Source organism: Lipophrys pholis (genome assembly GCF_963383615.2).
Source record: "Lipophrys pholis genome assembly, chromosome: 22".
NCBI classification, from domain to species: domain Eukaryota; kingdom Metazoa; phylum Chordata; class Actinopteri; order Blenniiformes; family Blenniidae; genus Lipophrys; species Lipophrys pholis.
In genome coordinates, this window is record NC_137644.1 from 11,294,474 (window position 1) to 11,315,852 (window position 21,379).

A 21,379-nucleotide genomic window follows, 5' to 3' on the forward strand; every position below is an offset into this window, starting at 1 on the left:
ACCCATAGAGATTAATCAATAGAAAGCCAAAGCTTATAAGCGACCCTGTAAATCTATATAATCAACATGGTTATTATTTCACATTTTTCACAAGTGTGTGTCACAGCTTCTTATTCACTTGTCTTGCCTTTCCTGAATAAAACACTAAACCTTGTGTCACTCCCAATGAACAGACCAACGCTGTGGTGCGTGAATGTCTGTGTGTGGGCAAATTAGAAGCATTGTGAGGCTTCAGGTTGAAAAGCCATCTCTATAAGTACAGTCCATTTAGCATAGCATTAAAGCCATATCAGAACATCTCTTAGCAACAAGTAGCAGGACTTTTGACCTTTAAAGGACACGTATAGAAGAGGGTTAAACCGAACAAACCGCACACTGCATAGGTGGCATTTCTCATCACGCTGGGATGCAGTAGGGGCCTGGTGGATAAAACCAGCGTTCATCTCATTCTGACATTCATGTTAGAACTAGAAGCGAAAATCTCGTGCGTGTACTGCTTAGAACCAACAGTTATTCCATATGTTTTAATTCATTCCGCAGATGGATTTTAATCAGCTTTAACGTTTTGGTTTCTGAAGAGAAACAATCCTTCAATAAGTCTTCTATTGTCTGTGTTGCAGGACTATTGCAGTCTGAGTTTGTCTGCTTTTCTGTTGACACTTTGTTTTTTGTTTTTTTGTGTATGTATGTGCATATTTGTGTCCAAGTGGTCTGGTCATTTTTTGTTGTTGTTGTAAATCATTCACTTTTTATTTATCTTCCCAGGCTAGTGTTTCATTAACCCCGCTGTGACACAGACTCCCTTTCATTCACTTCTCGCATTGTCTGCTGCAGCCGCTCACTCTCTCACAGCACCGAAGATTACTAATAAAGAAGTGACACCAGAAACAGTCTATTTTCCTTGCACCATAATTAACTGACTTGATGTTTTCAAGGAGAGGAGCTAATTAGGAATGAGTTAAGATTCGCACAAAGAGTACAGATCGGTAATTAATTTTCCATGCAGCCATTGTCGGCGAGGAAAACAGCTTTGTTTACCGTGCGTTTGTTTGCCACAGTGGTGAGAGCAGCGCGCTCGCTGTGGAGGCACGGCAGGAAAAGGTCGATAGCGTGCACACCGCATGTGCGTTCCATGTCCAGAAACACCGAGGAGGAGATCAAAACTGAAGAAATGAACGGTGATGTCAGTCAAACAAAACAAACGTGGCAACTGATGCAGCGTTTCCACAGCGTACGAGGCCGTTTAAATTGCACAGGCCCCGTCATTATAGTTACATCACTTGGGCTTTTCTCACACTGAAGGTCCGGTTCTTGTAGTTTATAGTATATTTTAATCATGTAATTATAAGATGTAAACCGAAATAATGCTGCCGCTGTTGTGCTCTGTCAAAGAACTTCCAGAATGGTCTTGTCTGTTGGATTATTATGATTGTATTATCCCAACTTAGAGCTTTAAAAACGTGGAGATGAGTCGAACTACAAGCGGTCTGCTGTCAGATTACAATCAAACTTTAAATTACATTTTCAGACACTCTCGGTCTGTTTGTTGGATGGTTTCATCACACCAGGGAGTTGTTTTGATCAAGACAAACTTGACGAGTGTGACCATTAGTCACATTTACTTCGACACACCTGGAAACTGCCACAGGACAGGTCTGTTGCTGAGTAGATCACAGTGACGATACTTTGGGCTTTGGGATAGAGAGGAAATGTCACTTTCACAGTTGGGATTTGGTTAATGTCGAGATGTGGTCTGAAGCTGTCAACCCGGTCGTTCCTAGAAAAAGTTTTAATATTCACCCAGCGTCGCCTCTAACACTGGTTAGCATGAAGAATTTCTGAACTTTGCACATGTTTTTTTTCATTATCATATAAAATATGTAGCAATCCCAAGTTGTGGGGGAAAAAAAAAAAACTTTCTAAATTTGCTAGTTGGAGATTCAGTGACCTACAATCAGGATCTCAGCCAAGAAGCGAGGCAAGTGAAGGACAGGGGTGTGGGGTATGTCACGTTTATCCAAACTGGACTTTAAAAACCTCTGATCTTCTTAACCTTAATTTTGGATATACAACCATTTAAAGCATAATTCATTTAGTCAGTTTGTAATCTAGGCTTGTTGATGTTTCTTCAAGTCTGCGGTTGAGGTAAAACAATTTTAATAAAATTTTAATAAAAAACTTAAAGTAGCACTGTAAACCGTGTCAGACTAAATTTGTTCCTATTTTCCGGAGAGAAGAATTAAGCATATAAAATGACACTTTGAAGTTCACTTGGGTTGGAGGATTGGTTATAGCGGTTTTATCCACGACGATAAATGTTGTGTACACTTTTCCTGACAACACTTTTGAGGTGAGCCCGACAGATACCACCAGTGTTTGTCTCTCCACTGGTTTCTACCTGCCAATTTATCTGTTCAGTGTTTCTGCCTGTGCTGGGATTGATGGGTCCACAACAGTGAACTAGACAACAGAGATAAAGCGAAACAGTCGCTTGTAAGTGTAAATGAACACGCACATGTCTACATCCATGTCACTCCATGTCGGTTGGAGTAACATAGGAGAGAAGGTGTGTGTGTTGTGTGTGTGTGTGTGTGTGTGTGTGTGTGTGTGTGTGTGTGTGTGTGTGTGTGTGTGTGTGTGTGTGTGTGTGTGCATGTGTGTGTGTGTGCGTGACGGCGGCCTGAGCCCCTGCCTGTATTAAGAGGGTCCTGGCAGCAAGAGATAGCGGCTCTATCTTAATGGCTTCTGCCGCCTGCCACTCAGCCTTCAGACGGAGTCCTCCGCCTGCACGTGTCTTCCCACGATAAAGCCACTTCACAGGGGCTTGTGCCTCTCCACGCTGGCCTCTCCTCTCTCCTCCTGGAATGAGGGGAGAGAGAAGAAAAGATGCCACAAGTATTGATATGTGAGCTCACCCTGAGACAAGCTGTGTGTGTGTGTGTGAGAAACGTGGAGGGGGGCATTCACACACCACAGGTCATCATGCCTAATTCTGAATTGTTGATCATATCTCGTATTTTTGCAAGATTCGCAGAATGCAACGTAGAACATGGCATCTGATACATCACAGTCAATAGCATACGTTTTCCGGAGTGACAGTAAGACGTCACAGCTATTTTTGGCTCTATCTTCTATCTGCATGTTTTTAGCTTTGCACCTTTGTCGTGGCTCTTCAGACACGAGTCAATCTTTTCATCTGGCCGTCTTTCCTTTGTTGTGTGTGTTTGTGTCATTAGTGTATTCATGCGAAAATTTCAGCCCCATAGGTGCCGGAGGTAACTATCATGAGAAAGAGAAGAAGAGCTGTAGTCAGTTCACCGTTCTTTCCCCCAAAAAACGGATCCTGACGGAGAAGAAAACATTCCAAAAGCATCCTTAGACTTAAATATCTCAAGGACTAGAAGGAAAACAACAGCCACATCTCATTGGCCCAAACCAGAAGCCAACATGCTGGGGCAGCATATCATCGGATCCTAAGTAAGAGTAAGAGCAAGGTCACCTGATCAGAGAGGAACTGATCCTTCAAGACAATAGTTCAGATTGTTGTCACGATCTATACAGTCTATACTAATCCATACCAACCACAGGACATATGTCTGGGTTCAACCAACACATTCTTTCTAGCAGGCCCTGGAATTGAATTGGATGAACCTGATGCGACTTGACCATAACTGGACTCATTTTATTCTCTAACTGTGATGTCAAAGATCCGAGCCTTAAATGCTTTCCATTGAGTCCAAATACCAATCTTTCTCCAAACCTAACCAAATTATATTTACGCCCGAAGCTTAACTTTCATCGCAACACTGTTTTTTCCCCCCTCTGATCTGTGATCGGGGAAAAGGACAAAAGATCTTGTCTTGTTGATAAGTAAGACAGAAAAGAATGCTTTCATTTGTTGTTTTTGAGAGCATGAACAAACAACTTATTAGGTCATTTAATTTTATAACACTGTCAAGCTCACTATTTTAGCCAACTTTGATGAAAAGGCCTCGAGATGTTCTGAAGTTTGATCACACCACATCTGCTGATGAAGTATCAGTCCATTCAGTCCGATTCTATTTTCATTTTCATCAAGTCTTCTTTGTATAGCACCATTGTAAGGCACTTGCAAAATAAACTGTCAAACACAAGTAATCGTGCAGGGGAAGAAAATCCCTTTTCAACTGGAAAAACAACAGAGGAGAGACAATATGACTATTGGCTCTGAATTACTGACATTCAATAATAGTATGTAGATTAGGGCAAACAGATTAAAGAAGAATCTAAACCTATAGCAGCCTCACTGGACTGAACTAAAATGCCTAACAAATCAGAGTTTTAATCAATAGTCATGAAAGTGTGAATCTTTCAGTTTTGGCCCCTTACCTTAACTCTTGTTCAGTCTGACAGTATCTGAACTTTCATCTTCTTGAGCAGTTTTGGGTAGAATAGATGATCCATTAACTGAAGACACATTCATGTAGTACACGAGGGTGAAATATTTTACCTCAATAGCATAGTATCCCGAACATTCATACAGAGAGAAAGCTCTGTGGCGCTCTATTGTGCGAACAACTACTTGTTTTGGGGAACTCTGATCCACACCAGGTTACCAATGTTTTGGGTATTTGAAATATTTGCAAAACAATTAATTCATTTCAATAAACGCCCTATGAGGGGCACGAGTGGAGATGGCAGCGTTCACACTTTGAAAAGTGACTGAACAAACCAGCGAACGTACCAGGATCAGTTTCAACTGGACCAAACACACCCTAATGTAATTGAGATTGTTGATCTGTCGTCAGACACAAAGTCCTCTTCTGCTTCTTCGCTCTTTGTGATATTTATAGCCTTGATCTCTGCCTCGCAAAGTAAAACGCTATCTCTGTCATTGCAGGGCATTAATCGTTGACATTAGACAAGTAGTCCATGGCAGAATAGTCCAATAATCCAAATTTGTTGGGATGCTGATCTTAAAAATCACCAGTATCAGTCACTCATTTATAACTGAGTTGTTGACCATTCCTGTCTTGCCAAGAATGGCCATGATTGAAAATCTCGAAAACATTGCCAAATTTTAAACTACTTCATCCCGCGGAACTTTGATTCACAGCGTCGCAGTTCAGCAATATTCAAGAAACCCTTGCATGCTCATTTCTCTCCGATTTAAATGCAAACTATGTCATTTTTGAGATGTGATCTTGCTCTTTCACAGAAAACCCTCTTAGGTCTATAACTACTGATTTGCCACATTGTGTCCGATGTGTGTGTCTCTGCATTTGCATAATATGGTGCGTGAATGTTTGCGAAAACGTGTGGGTGAGGTGTGTGACTACGTGTGTGTGTCTTTATGAATGTGTGTTTTTTTTGGCTTTGGGGGCTGGTTACTGCCGGTCTCTTGCTGCCCTTGCTCATGGCCGTCCCCTAATGCACTACAGCTGTTAGGGTCTCGACACAGGGGCCTCCCATCAACAGTTTCATTGTAATGGACTCTGTGTTTGCGTGGCGTGTACATGCTTTCTTCTGTGTGTGTGTGATTGTGTGTGTGTGTGTGTGTGTGTGTGTGTGTGTGTGTGTGTGTGTGTGTGTGTGTGTGTGTGTGTGTGTGTGTGTGTGTGTGTGTGTGTGTGTGTTTTCCAAGGTTTTGTGATGGATTATGCCTGTTTATTAAACATAATTATGCAGTCGTGTAGTTGAAGCCACATTTGGTATTTCTCCTGGATATTTGTATTGTATCTTTATGAAAGCAGATTTGTGATGCATTCTCATTCTATATTTCTCACACACACAAAGGCAGGACTTAGAATATGGCTTTATGATTGACTAATTAAACCAGTCTTGCATCAACCTTGAAGAAAGAATCCAGTTGTCATTGTTCTTGCCGTACATCTTCTCACCAAACACAATGACAATCTGTGGCCTTGTTAAATCATATTTCCCAAGAACATGTTGGCTGCAGACAATGGCTTACACTTCAGGGGGCGAGGGGAGACGGTAGAGGGGGGGGGGGTTCTCCAAGAGAACTTATGTCTTCTATGCCTTAAATCACTCTTTTGGTTGCATGATGACTTTGTGAGAAAACCTTGACATCAAGCTGACTAATACAATCTCCCGGAGAAACGTTTTCACACATAAGACTGTACGAAGCACAATTACTGTTCATTTGCATTATCTGTCTTTTGTCAAGTCAGAATAAATCATGGCTCGGTTCATGGCAAAAGAAAAAAAAAAAAAAACCCTCTCAAAGCCACTATGAACAGCACTCATTGTACGAATGGTAATGACATGAACATGTAGTTGAAATTGGACAAACAGAAACCTCGTCACCATTCAACCAGCTGTCTTTAGCAGGGGGGGTGGGGGGGGCACAGGGGTGTGTCCAGGTCAGTGCTGCTCTGGTATTTTGACCGGTTGCCGCCGACTCAGCTGCATAACGGTGAAATTAAGTTTCTGTAATGCACAAATGAGGTTATCATTGCTTTTGCAGCTGTTTACGGGGTCAAGGAGAGATGCCGTTTTCAATCGGGGCTCAATTTAGTCGGGAATGTGATTAGATTTGGCCCTTCCACTGTATCCTCTCCATTTGACCATGAATTAGATTAGGTAAACAGAAAACTAATGCAGATGATTGTTGTTGACATTGACATGTTTATATTGCTGCCATATAGAGAGAAGGAGAGCCAATCAATATAGACGTGTGCTTTGTCTGTATTTGAGGATATTTACAATGTATGTGGACCTCATGGGAAGTTATAAACTCCAGTTATGCAGTCTTTGAATAGCTTCTTTCAGACGTTAAGGGGCCTTTCACATCTGGATAGTCCGGGTCTTTGGGTATTTATCGTGTTGTGGTTTTTGTCGCTTCACGCGGGTGTGCAACCAACTGAATGTGCACGCATCATGCAACCAGCATCATAATATTTCCACCATTCATCTTTTAAACTGCATTATCCAACCTTTTCTTTTATGTTCTTTTCGCTTGATTATCTGCTTGCCGTAGGATAACCATAAGCATTAAAGTACCTTGTTTCAAACTTGATATATACATTTCTTCACCGAACTCACACCATAGTTCACTTACTTCTGAAATAAATCTGACTTAACGATAATGGATCATATATTTTGAGCAATTAAATATTTAGTAACAGCTTCACTGACCGTCTTGCAACATGGACACAACACATCAGGGGAAATGACACACGGAAAGATGTACAGAAGGCAAAGGCAAAGGTGCAGCTTTTCAAAACAGGTTGGATGAGTATCCTCTCTTAAATATGTGTATGCACTGGAGGTGCATAGCTTAGTTTCAAGAACTAAGTTTTTTCTTAGTTAAGTTTACCTGAAAGAAGTGGTAGCTATCCTGAGACGTCAGTCAAAGTGATTTGCTACTCCCATACAAAATGGAATGTGGGCAAATTCCACATAGAAAACATTTTCACAATTGAAAAAAAAAAAATTCTTTGGCTTGTAAAGTATTGTTAATGTGGGATTATTTAGTTATCTGAATCAGGGTAATAAAAGGCCAGAGCCAATTCTAAATGTCTATGAACAAACCAGAATACATAGATCATGACTACATCACAGAGTAAACACAGATAATCACACACGCTCAAGTTCAGACTTAGTGACAATTTAAAGTCACCACCTGACCTTGCGTGCATGAGGATGGAGTACCCAAAAAAACCCACACAAGCACAGGCAGAACATGCAAACTCCCCACAGGAAGGCTTCCAAGCCCAGACTCAAGCCAGAGAGCAAGAGTGCTGCCAGTAATGAAAAGGGATTCATGTTATTTGGAGTTAATAGACCACAAATGTGACGATTATACAAGTCGGCATTAGAAACTACAACTCCAAACAAATCCAGAACAATAGTGATTGAGCAGAGAAGTGGGCAGACAAAGAATCCTCTTTATTTATTTTCACAAACGTCCCAATAAAGCTTGTTTACGTCATCTTATGTCATTTTAGAATTAGCAACGACCGTGCAAATGCAGTCAACAAAAGACCAGAGAACCTTTTGAGCTCTGGTAAAGTTCTGGTTATCAACCAGTCTGAAATGGTTATTGTATAAGTTGTGTGGTCTTCAACATGCAGTTACAGGTCATAACCTACAGGGTTGTTACGACACAGAGGAGTGGTTTTGTTTTCTTAAAACCCACATGTCAGTGGGTTCCTCTGATGGTTTTTCGAACGTGTTTTAACAGCATTTGCACCTGACAGGTGTGAACCAAGGGAAGAGAATTGTGTTTCATGTCATTTTCCTGTAGGTGTAAACTAAAGCGATGCAACCAAAAAGGCCGTTATGGAGCTCAGAATTAGTAAAAGGACTCAAATTGACCTCATGGTGAGAATTGAGACGTTCTGAATCATTCAAGGTCAAGAACAAGCACCCAGTTTCAAGTCTTGGGCAACATGGACAAAACATCCTTAAAGTGCTGAGAAAATGGAAACTTGGATTTGGATCTATTTCCATGACAACAGGGTAAACTCCATCTGCTCAGGAAGATTACATGATACAATCGAAATCTTCAGAGGAGCTGCTAAACGGACCTTTTGGTGAAAACTTGGTGCTCTGGGATGAGCTGTCAGTGTCTACATCTGAGAGGCTTCTGGTTTCACAGACACATGTTGTAATGTGCAGTTACTGTATTAATACTGTGGTGTGTGTGCGTGTGTGTGCATGTGTGTGTGTGCGTGTGTGTGTGTGTGTGTGTGTGTGTGTGTGCGTGTGTGTGTGTGTGTGTGTGTGTGCGTGTGTGTGTGTGTGTCAGAGTCTGAGCTTGTGTGTTAAAGTATCACAGAAGTGGCAGTCTGTCAGCTCCGTTTTTCTCTTTGCTCTCCAGAACAATAGCTGGATTGGCCGTATGTGTGACACGTACACCACACACCCCTAATAGTGACTGACAGCACTAAGGGCCGAAGGCAGCTTGCGCGACCGGCACGCGTGTCCGTGCACGCACACACATTTAGTAAATACACACCTGAGGACACAATAGGTGTGGTTGACGGCGAAGGTTTCAGTCAAGTTGCATATGTATACTCTGCAAGTGTTTGTGTGACAGTGTGTGTGTGAGTGTGTGTGTGTGTGTGTGTGTGTGTGTGTGTGTGTGTGTGTGTGTGTGTGTGTGTGTGTGTGTGTGTGTGTGTGTGTGTGTGTGTGTGTGTGTGTGTGTGTGTGTGTGTGTGTGTGTGTGTGTGTGTGTGTGTGTGTGTGTGTGTGAATGCGTTCATTCATGCATGTGAGCTTCAGCATATGCTCTTTTGGATGTGTTCAGCTGTCTTCTTGTGACAAAAGTGTTGTACGTCGCAGAATCAAATGCCTGCATCTCCCCGCATCAAAGCCAAACAGGAACAAAAAAGGGAGCAAATTAAATCAGTTAGAAGTCGTATCGCATGCCATTGTTATATTATGGCTTTGGAGATAAACTGACTCTGTGTGGCTGGGGGAAAGGTGTTAATCTCATAGACGTACATGCGTTGCTCATCTTTGACTCTGCTCTGTGTTAAAATAAAATTTATTAACCCTAAAATGAGCAAAGGGCATAGCGGCGTTGTAGGAGGAAAAGTTGACAAGGGTTAAGACTCAATAAAAATAGATATATACAGATGACTTATATGAGCTGACATTGGGCTGTTTCACCTATTATAGTTGTGGAAATATATTCATTGTAAAATTGATTAAGCTGACATAAATTCAGTATTATCAAAATGTTTAGCAAATGACCCCGTATTTGGGATTTCTCTTATATATGGATCACTGTTGAGTCATAATGATGGCAAATAGTCATAACGTTCTTCATAATGTCCCAAACTAAATGAATACAAATAGATAAATATGAAATATCCTTTTTTGGATTGTGTAGCGGGGTAATTAGCCGTCAGAATTTGATCGCTTTAACCCTATAAATACCTCGTATTAATGTCAATTTCAAGGGTTGGTTTGCATCTACTGTTCTGCCTCTGTTAGCATAGCCAATCATGTGAAAAGCGTGATCTGTATCAAAGCTGAGCACAAAACGGCTCCACTTTCCTAACACGCTGGAACCAATGGGACAGTGAAAGAGACTGGAACAATCCAAGTTAACCAATTCAACACGATGGAGTCCGAAGCGTCACTGAAGATGATACCTATGGTATGCGGAGAGTCTCCTGTCTGTCCTTGATTAAGTTTAGTAGGCCATCTATATATAAAATATAATACGTTTGAAATTGGATTATGCTTGGTGAAAAGCATTCGGTAAGAGTGACAAAGAGTGGGATTTTAAACACAAAATGAACAACCGTTCCGTTGGAGCTGCTAACAAACTGCTGATTTTAACCTTTCACCACTCGGGGTTCACAGATCTGTTGCTTGTTACATCCTTCTGGACTTTCCAAATGAATTCCCAACCTGGGGCAAATCAATTCTTCCGTGTTGAGATCTTATGAGGAGTTTATCTATCATTTTACAGCAGCAGTAGTGACGGAGAAGGCCACGGAAGAGCCCGTTGACGCAAATGTGTTTGTCTCGTAATCACTCGGACTGGGAGAAAAAAGAAACAAAGTCATGTGCTGCAGCTTCCCGCCATCTTTTAAGGAAACGTTACAAACTCACTGGGGCTTCATCATCCAAGTGATGAAATCAAGGCTTTATTGGGTTAAAACAGTCAATTGGCGGTGGTGAGCACTTGAATCTGGGCCAGTTTTCTTTCCGTTTCGAGTTTGCATGTTGTACCTGTGCCTTTGCAGAAACTTGTTGGATTACCTGGGACTGCAGATTTTTCCCCAGGAGTGCATCTGTGGTTGCTCTGTGATGGACCGACGGCGTTCAGCCAGTGTCAGTTGGGATATTCTACAGTCATCTAGGTGTTTGCAAAGAAAGCAACAACACAAGCCATTTGTATAGACGAGTAGCAGAAATAGTACACTTTTTATCCTAAGTTTAAGTTTTTTCAAAGCTTTCCTGTTCATATTACAAGACAATATGACTCCAGATTTCATTCATTATTTGTTGCCTAATTTATCCTCACAGTAGAATCACGTGACGTATGACATCACAGAAAAGTTAGAGATGCAAAAGGTGGGATTTCAATCTGATTTACATTGATCCCCATCTTGTTGCATAACAATGCAAATGAGTTTGATTTATCAAGCAGAGGTGTGTGTGTGTGTGTATGTGTGTGTGGAGTTTTGTCTGATTGTGCCAAGATGTGTGAGCATTTAGAGAGAGAGAACGAAAGAGAAAGAAAGAGAGCAATGGACTTGAGGAAGGGGGCAGCACTGCTGTGCATGAGAGTGATGAGCCCTCTGGTCAAATAGCCCCTCCCCTTTGCACACGCACAGGCATACACACGTACACACACACTGCAAAAAGAGAAAGAGGCTCAGCTGCTGCTGGCCCTTTAAGAGCTGAGCCTAGATCTCACTGCCTACAATGAGGGAGGGAGAATAGGAGGGACGGAGGCAGGGAGAACGAGAGAGAGGGAGGGTGTGAGTCTGAAAGTGTGTGAGTAGAGAGAGAGAGAGAGAGAGAGAGAGAGAGAGAGGGAGAGAGAGAGAGAATCAGCAGTGTGTGTGAGAGGTTGAAGGATCACTTCTATCCCGTCTTGTTTTGGGGAGACTAACCTTGTTCATCTGAGCATTGTCGGACTGTTTTATGTTGTTGTTGACGAGAGAGACGGACCCTTACTCCAGCATGCTCACTGAGCCTGAGCTACCTCAGGAGTGTAACAGGTACGTGCCGCTTTTCTCACGCGCCCGCGCGCTCCTTCACACTGACACACGCACACATATATACATATATTTATATATGTATATATTCACGCACACGCACCCCAACGCGCACATTGACACAGAGGCGAAAGTGGGGACAGGACAGAGCGGGACCCGGACCCGGGTAGGGTGAGGTGTGACGGGGAATAAAGTCAGAATATATCTGAGGGAGCGAATACGCGTGTTGGGCAACTGTCTCACTGAGTTTGTGTGTGTGTGTGTGTGTGTGTATGTGTGTGTGTGTGTGAGAGAGAGACACACACACACAGTCAGAGATGGTCATTGAGAGTTGATGATTGACTCCGATGCTTTCGTTGCGGACGCAGCGTTGCGCAGCGCGCGGAGCGGAGCAGACCGGAGCGATCCGTGCGTGCGCGCACAGAAAAAAAGACGCTCTTTTTTTTTTTTTCCGCTCTCCGCTCAGACCTCCCGAAGTTTGTCTTCATTAAAGTCTCACACTCATCGCAACACTGCAGTGTGTTTATTCTCCTTCGTGTGTGTGTGTGTGTGTGTGTGTGTGAAACAGAAAGTTTGACAGAGGTGTGCGTCAAAGTCAGAGTGCGTGTTCTTATTACCAAGGATCTCCACAACTTCATTAACAAACTTCGTGATTAAAAAAAAAAGAAGCTTAAGTTCTTAAACTTACTACTTTTCTTATATTACTTTCCTTGTCTATCTATGTGTACAGCGAGAGAGAAAAGCAGGAGTTTATAAGTTGATGGAAATCGCAAAAGTAAACAAAGTTACGGTGTGGATGACACGAGATGCTTTTTCCTCTCATCCGTTATCGTCTCCTTTCAAAACACTTAATCAAAAGTTCCGATTTTTTTTTAAATACATATGTGTACAGGTAATTTTTTTCTCTCTCATCTAAATCTGAAGTGTTTACACCGAACGCATTACTGCCGTTTCTTACTTTAGTAGTGATTTATTCCACTAATCCAAATTCAATACATGCAAACCTTTTTTTTTTTTTTTTTTGTAATCCCATTGTCAGTCTACATGGTGTTGTTTTTGTTTTTATTTTTCTCATCCCTCATGTTAATGCTAATCTCACTGTGCTGCTGTGTTGTTTGTGCAGGCCTGCTTCATTTAGAGGTGTGAACCCTCTAACCTTGCCCTTCTCCACCACTGTCAACACAAGTGGCTTTCTTTCTTTCTTTTTTCTTTTTTTGCCTGCGGAATAATGGTTGTTGGATGCTAATGCTGCAGGAGGCAGATTATGTTATAATACCCAACGTTTTAATAACGAGCACACACACACACACACTCCTGTCTCTCCCACTTCGCCTGCTTGACTTTTTATTGCATTAAAGCAGCGCACTGTTTTGCCCGATGAAACTAATCTTTTGTTCCGAGATAAACTGGGGTCGGTTGGGTGGGTGATGTGGTGGTGTTGGTGGTGGTGGGGATTCCAGGGGCCCCCTTTGAATTAAGAACACATTTAGATGTGGCAAAAAATGTGTTTTTAATAAACCGTTCAATCCGGCAAAGTGGTTGAAGAGACGAAGGGGGGAGAGAGAGAAAAAAAAAAGATAACAACAGCTAGGAGGAATTAAAAATTTAAAGGATTACACAGAAAAGCAGAATGTATGGAGATAAATGTAGGGATTACAATGACTTAGGAGGAGAGCGCTTAAAACTCTTGCTTTCCAGTAATGCACTCCATCACTGTGGCTCTCCTGGCCGCCGTGTGTGAGAGAGTGTGTGGCTCTTCATATGTGTGGATGTGCGAGCAGGAGAGAGAGGGGCATCTTCCATTCAGCAGTGTGTTTCACAAGTGTGTGTGTGTGTGTGTGAGTGTGTGTGTGTGTTTGGAGTGTGTGCATTGGAGCGCCGGTCTCTCGGCGGAGCGGAGTGTGCGTGAGCTGCCAGTGTGTGTGCGCTCTAGCCTCGGTGGTTGCGATGCTCTCGGTTCCTGCGTCTCTGTAAGTGTCCGCTCGCCTCCTTCACTTCACCCATGCTTCTTCTTTATCTTCTCATCACACTTCCTCTTCTCTTTTTTTTCCCCTCTTTCTTCCTCTTTTTGTTCTTTATTTTTGAAATTGTTCTCTTGTCAAAATCAACTTGAAGTGACTGGTGTATTGAAAATAGCTGACGGACAAGAGTTGGAAGAGTTTTTCTTTTATGGTTTGCATTAGGAAAACTTGATATGTGAGAAATAATTTCATATTTGTTGTTATTGGGTGTCGAGTATGACTCCTACAAATGTTTTTCACTCTAATATGTACAGTATAAGACACATTATTTCTATATTTTTCTTGGTTTTCCTTAATGCATTGACTGTCTTAAACTGTCTCCATTGGACATCTTGAATTTTAAATTGCACTTGTCATTTGTTTATATTTTTTTTAAATTACTTTTGGTTACTTTGGACACTCTCCTCTGTTGCATTTTTTCTTTTCAGTTGAAGGAGAAAATAGTGGAAACACACTGACGTTGCTAGCACAGTCGCATCTGTTTGCACAAACAGAACAGACATATACACATAGAAAGAAATGTGGAGAACGCCAAAACAACCAAAACACAGAGGGGCCGAGAGAGAGAGGGAGCAAGAGAGAGAGAGAGAGAGAGAGAGAGAGAGCAACGTTTTGAAGGAGCTGCTGATGGAGAGATGAAGGGGAAGAAATGATGTGGTCAAACTGACACATTCCTTCTCATCGAGCAAGGAGTTGAAGAAGCAGGTTTACAGAAAAGTGAGAGTGTCAGGGATGAGAAGGAGAGAGAAGGAGAGAGAGTGTGAGAGAGGTAGGGTTGGGGGGAGTGAAAGGAGGCGGCGAGCAGAGGGGAGAGGAAGAGGTCTCTGTCGATGTGGTGTTAAGGCAGTGGTGGATTTTCACACCCTTCCATTTGTCCTCTCCATTTATAGGGGTGTGTGTGTGTGTGTGTGTGTGTGTGTGTGTGTGTGTGTGTGTGTGTGTGTGTGTGTGTGTGTGTGTGTGTGTGTGTGTGTGTGTTGAGCTGAATGGGGTGGGGGGGGGCAGCGAACAGTGGACGTGTCAACACTTTGAACGGTTTAGGGAGGAGACACTCAGATACAGTGTGCCAGAGCTTGTGTGGCGCTCGGCGACATGGGCGGCATCAGCAGCTCGAAGGACTTGACAGAAATGTCTCACAGTAGTTGCTTCACATCTAAATTTTGTTTTTAAGAGTCGAATCGCAATCTTAATCTCAACAGGTAACTATCGCTGTAAAGTAATAAAAGATCTGAGAACAATTGGCATTAGTAGATGTGTCTGTTTGATCCCTATTAAACAAGGTGTGACACTGCTTTCCCATTAGCTAATCCGCATTTATAATCCCATTTTGTATGGCTGTAATAGCAGCCAATGCACTTTATGTGTTTATTTTAAAAAGTTTGACACTTCTACCACTTCAAAATGACCTTTTTTGATTATTTGTTTATTCCTCCATACTATATTTACGGACATTTATTTAGTAGTCATAGGGAATTGAGCAATTTTAAAAGGCAAAATTCTCCCCGGCCTGGTGATAACTTGTTTCCAATTTAAATGAACAGTGCTGCTTCCAGTGTAAGTGTCGCTGTACTTCATTTAAAAGGGTGAGATTAAAGTGGGGTGTGTGTTTGAAGAAGGAGGGAGTATATATGTGTGTGTGTGTGTGTGTCTGAAGGAGAGAGAGAGAGAGAGAGAGAGCGAGAGAGAGAGAGAGAGAGAGAGAGAGAGAGAGGAGTAATTGAGTAGAGTGTCCGTGCTCTGCAAACTAATGCGCCATTCTGCCCCTCTCTTCCCCTGTGGCCCTGTCCCGGCCCCTCTCTCTCTCTCTCTCTCTCTCTCTCTCTCTCTCTCTCTCTCTCTCTCTCTCTCTCTCTCTCTCTCTCTCTCTCTCTCTCTCTCTCTGTCTCCCCCACCACTGCCGCCACCTCCACCACCTTGGACTGGAGGCCATTGTCTGGGCCATATTGTCTGTCCCCAGAGAGCCTTGATAACCGTGTCTCCATCCACAGAGCAAGCGAAGCAAGAGGAGGGGAGGGTGGGGGGCAAAAAAAGAAAAGAAAGAACGACAGACAGAAAAATACCAGAGGAGAATGCTAAACCCTCAACCCTCCCTCCCTCCTTCGTTACTTCCTCCCCTTTTCTCAGCACACTCCCACTGAAACCCCCCACTCTTTTCACCCTTCCGCAACTCGACACGACCTCCCACCCCGCCATGATCAGCTGACCCTCCTTCGATGGCCAATAGGAGCAGAACAGAGTTGGGGGTAACATTGCGCTGCATTTGCTCTTGTTGTTGTTTATGGGTGGGGGGAGGATAAGGTAAGAGGAGGGGATGAAAGAAGGTGAGAGTGACAAGAAGTGCTGGTGAGAAGTTGGAGAAACTGAAGGGGGGGCACAAGTAGAGGTGTCCCTTTAGGCCAACTAGACGTGGGTCATGTGCTATGAGGTCGCAGGTGACGGTCAAAGGTCAGGTGGAGGTATTCCATTGTCAACGGGGCAAGGAGAGGTCCGGCAGCTTGCCTGCATATACTGTATGCCCCTCGTCCCTCGCTCATTCAAGCATCTGTGTCTGTCCTCGTCTTTCTTTTCTTTAGCCATCCGTCAATCCAGGCAGCTTGTCTTACACTAATCCCACTCTGCCTCCCTCTCACTCCCGCTCTTTCGCTTGCCGTCCCTCCAATCGACAATGGGGGACAGTGTCAGAGAGCTGGGATCTCCCCGCCTGGGCATTACAATGAAACCTCTGTGTCTCCAGGTAGTCGAGGAGGGAGAGAGATAGAGTGAGGGAGGAGGTCAGAGGACGGAAAAGAGGAGACCATTTGGGCTGAGGTGGGAGAGTTTCAAAGTGCGGGTATGAAAGAAAGGGGCCAGCTGGGACTCCTGTGTGAGTGTGTGTTGTCATTTATGTGAGAGAATGAGCTTGCATTTGTCTGTCTGTCTGTGTGTGTCTCTGTGTGTGTCTCTGTGTGTGTGTCTGTGTGTGTCTCTGTGTGTGTCTCTGTGTGTGTCTCTGTGCCTGGTTTGCAGGGGCAAGCCAAGTCGCTGACATTGAGACAAATGTTGTGACTCCTTTATGGATTGCTTAACAAATGCAGCACAAATAGTGGGCCTGGCACAACAATGGAAAAACACTGTCCCTCGCTCAATAAACATTATGCAGCGTCTCCTTCTCGCAAAACACCAGGGGATCAGGGCCGGCGTCCACCGGATGCACTTTTCCTCTCTCCGTCTGTATCTTTTCACAACCCCCCCCCCCCCCCCCCCCGACCCCCCAACTTTCTGCCTTTTTTTCTATAGCGACACTTGAGATTTTCCCACACGTTGACTTTGCATAGATAGATGGGTAGATAATATTGCACCAGAAACTTTCTTCTCACTCTTCTCTTTTCCTCATTCCTTTCCCTGCAATTTCTTTTTCCTCCATACTCTCGGTGCCAGTGCGGATCCCGTCGTCCGGTGACTCAGTCTAAAGACATAAATATGGCCTTAAAGAGGGGGAATGAAAAGAGCTGAAACATGACAAGGAAAGTATGTGAAGCGATGCCTCGCTGGTGACTAAAGCTTTGGGTGGATGGACAGACTAGAGTCAGACTATAATACAACAGAGAGAGAGAGAGAGAGAGAGAGGTAGTCCCAGAGGCCACATGAGTTAGCCCTTGTCCTTTGCTACTCCCCCTTCTTCTTTTTTTTTTGCTCTTTCCCTCCACACATACTAAACACATGACTTTTTCTCCTGCGTGTGTGTGATTAACAGTGGTGACATTAGGTTGTGTGTTATTGCCTTTTGTGGTTAGGCTGGACAGGAAGCACGGTTTGGGCTGCCCGCCGCCGATTTAGGGCACCTCACAGAGGATGCTTTGTGTTTGCGAGGCCGAGTGTGTGTGTCTGCGCCTTTGTGTGTGTGTGTGTGTGTGTGTGTGTGTGTGTGTGTGTGTGTGTGTATGTGTGTATGTGTGGGTAAGGGTGTGTCTGCATGTGTAAGAGTGTGTGAGCATATACAGGCAGGAGCTGTGTTCACAGTTTCTCCTTGTTACACACAGCTTCCACAGAAAGACCCAATGTGGTCAAATTCTTAAAAAAAACAAAAAACTTAACCGAATCCTGCATCATGTGCTAAATTGGCATTTTCCATACAGACATTTGTTTTGGATTTTTTTCCCAAACTTTTCAAGTTTATCAAAGTCTTGACAAGGGTGGGAAGAATTTACATTTCTCTGCCCTCATATCAATCAGCTGCTTTCAGAAATGTTCAACCATAACAAAGGCACATTGGGGGGAAAAGAGAATATCCCTGACCTCTTATCTCGATACCACCATCCAAGCTTTTCCTCTGTTGCTGCCCCGCACTTCCCACTGTTCAAAAGGACAGCCTATAAATAGGTATTAGGCAATATCCTTAAGAGTCCGCTCAGAGAAGAGGGGAGAGAAGGAGGGAGAGAGAGAGAGAGAGCGAGAGCAAGGGGAGGGATGGAGCGACATTCTTACAAACAGCTGATTGTGTAAAGAGGGAACAGTGAGTAAGACAACACCAGCAGAGGTAGGGAGAAAGAGCAGGACGACAGGCGGCGGTGAAATAAGTTCAAGAGAGTGTGACGGAGGGACGGAGGCAGAAAGAAATTGTTTTGAAAGTGGAGACGAGGAGACGCAGCGAGGAGAGAAAGATGAAGGCGGGGGGGAAAAAGAAAAAAAAAAAAGCATGGCAATAAAGCAAGTGATAGCGCGACTCGAGGGAAACATTTGTTTAAATTCCTGCCTGAGGTGTCATACGGATGTAAATGTTGCGGTCGGCTCCTCGGAGGCAAAACGCCCTGGGCGCCTTATCTAAAAGGCACATTCCGCTCAACTATTTTGATATGCCCTTCCATTCCCTCAGAGAACAATTTCAAAGATAGCTCACTTTTCCTCACAAATAGACCCGCACCTGAGTGACAGGCAGGCGGCTCCGAGCTCTGTTCAGGTGGCTAAAGGAAAGAAAAAAAAGAAAGGAAAAAAAAAGCATCCGCGCACACACACACACACACACACATACTCGTGTACACACACACAAATGTCACTTTGACTCCTGACAGCACTTTGGAATTAACCTCCGCGCTTATTTTTATTGTAGACATTGGATTCGAGTGACTACACGTCCCGTTTGTGTGCAGCTGAAATAATGGGACTGTAATTTCTAACGCGAGCGCACACAGACAGAGACGTGCGTGCGAGCACAGAAGCGCGCGCACGCAAACGCACACACTTTATTGTGGAATTCTCCAGAGGAGGCTCCCACGCTCCCTGAAAGCTTGTTCTGAGTAGAGGAGTTAACAAGAGCAGTTAGCACCATGATTATGTTAGCAGCCAGACACACAGAGCGAAAGAGCCGAGCCTGTGTCTGTGTGTGTGTGTGTGTGTGTTTGTGTGTGTGTGTGCATGTGATAGTCTGTGACATTTCTGTGATGGCTGCTTTGTCTTATCCTCCCTCTTCATTGAAGCTTTGTCCCAGTTTTGCGTAATTCATTGGAAAAGTGTTTCTAGGAGCATTTTGCATGCGAGTGCAACCATCGTTCACATGCCCATAAGCCTGCTGCCCGTATTTAAACACACTTGCTGGCGTAATCTCGCCGCTGCTGACGTGCCAACATCAAATGGACGCGTTGATTACAGCGGGCGGCGGCCAGGAGACAGTTAACCACCTCTGATGGCGATTATTCGGCCCGTTAATGGACGTCCGCCGCTGTCCGATTAGTGACTTAGCGGCAGTGGACATATGTGATATGAGAGGGACTTAGTTGAGGAGCCACTAATCATCAAAAAGCCAAGGGGAAGTGGCGCTCTAATCTCAGCTTAGCACTCTCACCGTGTGTGCGTGTTTGTGTGTTTGCGTGTATGTGTGTGGGTTTCCTGCAAAAGGAAAGATTCTGAAGGGGGCAAGCAATTTCTACTCGTCTACTTTTTCATTTAATTTAGAAATCTAATGTACACTAAAGTCCTGCAATATTGTTGTTGATATGTTATGATGCCTGCTTGACAAAAAAAACAACCTTATTTTATTTTATTTTTTATCTACAAAGGGCAAAAATAGGTTCACATTATCTTAATTAAGACCTGGATGCCCCTGCCAGTTTATCGACTTATTAAAACCTCATCTTTTTTTTTAAATCCTCAATCTCTCCACACTATTCAGACAGCTTCCTCTGGGACTCCACCAACATGACAGCCAAAGTGCCAAACTTTAAATGAAGTAGCCTGCGTAACCTGCACACCCGCTGTGACCAATTGTATAGTAATTCCACTTCAAAGGCGAGCAAAAGGAGGGTGAGGGGGTGGGGAGGGGGTTTATAGCCGGAGAGGAGCTGTGAACAGTCTCTCCCTCATTCATAGACAACCACCTCTGAGGAAGTGGGTAGCGAGAGTTTTGGAAGGGGGCTGGTGGGTGGGCAAATGGGTGGAAAAGGAGTAAGGGGACAAGCACTGCAAAACAAATGATGGCATCAAATATTTGCCATTGCCATTTTTTTTTTTTCTTCCTCCAAGAGAGTGAAGTCCTCTCACTGCCCACAGAGTTTTTGGACACCTGTGTTGTTTTCTGTGTTAATGAGTAACCGCTTCTGTCTGTGGATTGGCAGTCAAGGAAGATATCGCAGCGTGGCTACTGTGGTGAAATGATGGATAATAAAATTGTTCAAAAAGAAAATAGAGGAATTCAAATGACCAGCAAAGCTTTCCAGTTTACAGCAAAGTGTTGGCGATATGAGCTGTGTGTGCGTGTGTGTGTGTGTGTGTGTGTGTGTGTGTGTGTGTGTGTGTGTGTGTGTAGCGTTATGGCTGGGCAGAGGTGTACACAGGATACAAGGGGAGGTGTGTATAGGTCTGAAACAAAAGGCCTTTAGTACGAGGGAGTGAAAGGAGGTAAAGTAAACAGGCAGTGATGAAGACAGACCTGCAGTGTTCAGGCCTCTGTTCTATGTATGCACACGTGTGTGTGTGTGTGTGTGTGTGTGTGTGTGTGTGTGTGTGTGTGTGTGTGTGTGTGTGTGTGTGTGTGTGTGTGTGTGTGTGTGTGTGTGTGTGTGTGTGCGCACTGCATGGCTCAAAAGCTCTGTAGTTTGTACAGCTGGGCCTGCCGCTTGCATTGGATGGTGTGTGAAACAACACACACACACACACACTAGTCCGCACACACCCAGCAGTGTCTTCAACCATTCTAGCATACAGATCATAAATGTTTTCATTTTCAATATGATATCAACTGTATTTAATGACAGGAGTGTTTTATCTGTGTGGCCTTTTGTCTCTAAAATCCAATATCATTAGTCACTATTTATGGCCTGATAATGCTGCGTAACACTGAGCACCCAATATAGAGAGACATCCAGAGGTATCCAGAGTTGTTTGACTATGCTTTTGTTGTATTCACTTGCTGTACAAATGTCTCCTTCATGAAAGTGTTGCTCCAATCCCAGCCTTCCTATAACAAGAAGGTACAATTAATAACCTTGATTATTGTGTTCGAAAAAGTTATTCTCTTGGATTTATTAATTACAATGTGTACAATGTAGTGCAAATTTTTACTTAATTAACTGGAGTTTGTATAAATGGTACCTGTAGTCGCGGTGATGTCTTGGCACTGATATGAAGAAAATAAGCCATGATGAGCTAGAATAGGTTAGGATGCAATGGAAAAGCTCAAAGAGTGACGTTATA

At 43.6% G+C, this 21,379-nt stretch overlaps 1 protein-coding gene across 23 annotated transcripts in view; it reads left to right on the forward strand.

Annotated features, from left to right (window-relative positions):
• sox5 (SRY-box transcription factor 5) overlaps nucleotides 1–21,379 on the forward strand; it is a 259,914-nt gene that overhangs the window by 151,354 nt on the left and 87,181 nt on the right. For 11 of the 23 annotated variants that reach the window (XM_080491520.1, XM_080491531.1, XM_080491537.1 and 8 more), the window contains exon 1: nucleotides 11,461–11,696. The exons of 1 other annotated variant lie outside the window; for it this stretch is intronic. In XM_080491520.1, the coding sequence (XP_080347646.1) occupies nucleotides 11,620–11,696 (77 nt within the window). In that variant the 5' untranslated portion in view covers nucleotides 11,461–11,619. Of the gene's footprint in view, nucleotides 1–11,396; nucleotides 11,697–21,379 lie in introns of those variants that run through there. 11 more of the 23 variants (XM_080491539.1, XM_080491540.1, XM_080491526.1 and 8 more) reach the window with 7 other exon arrangements.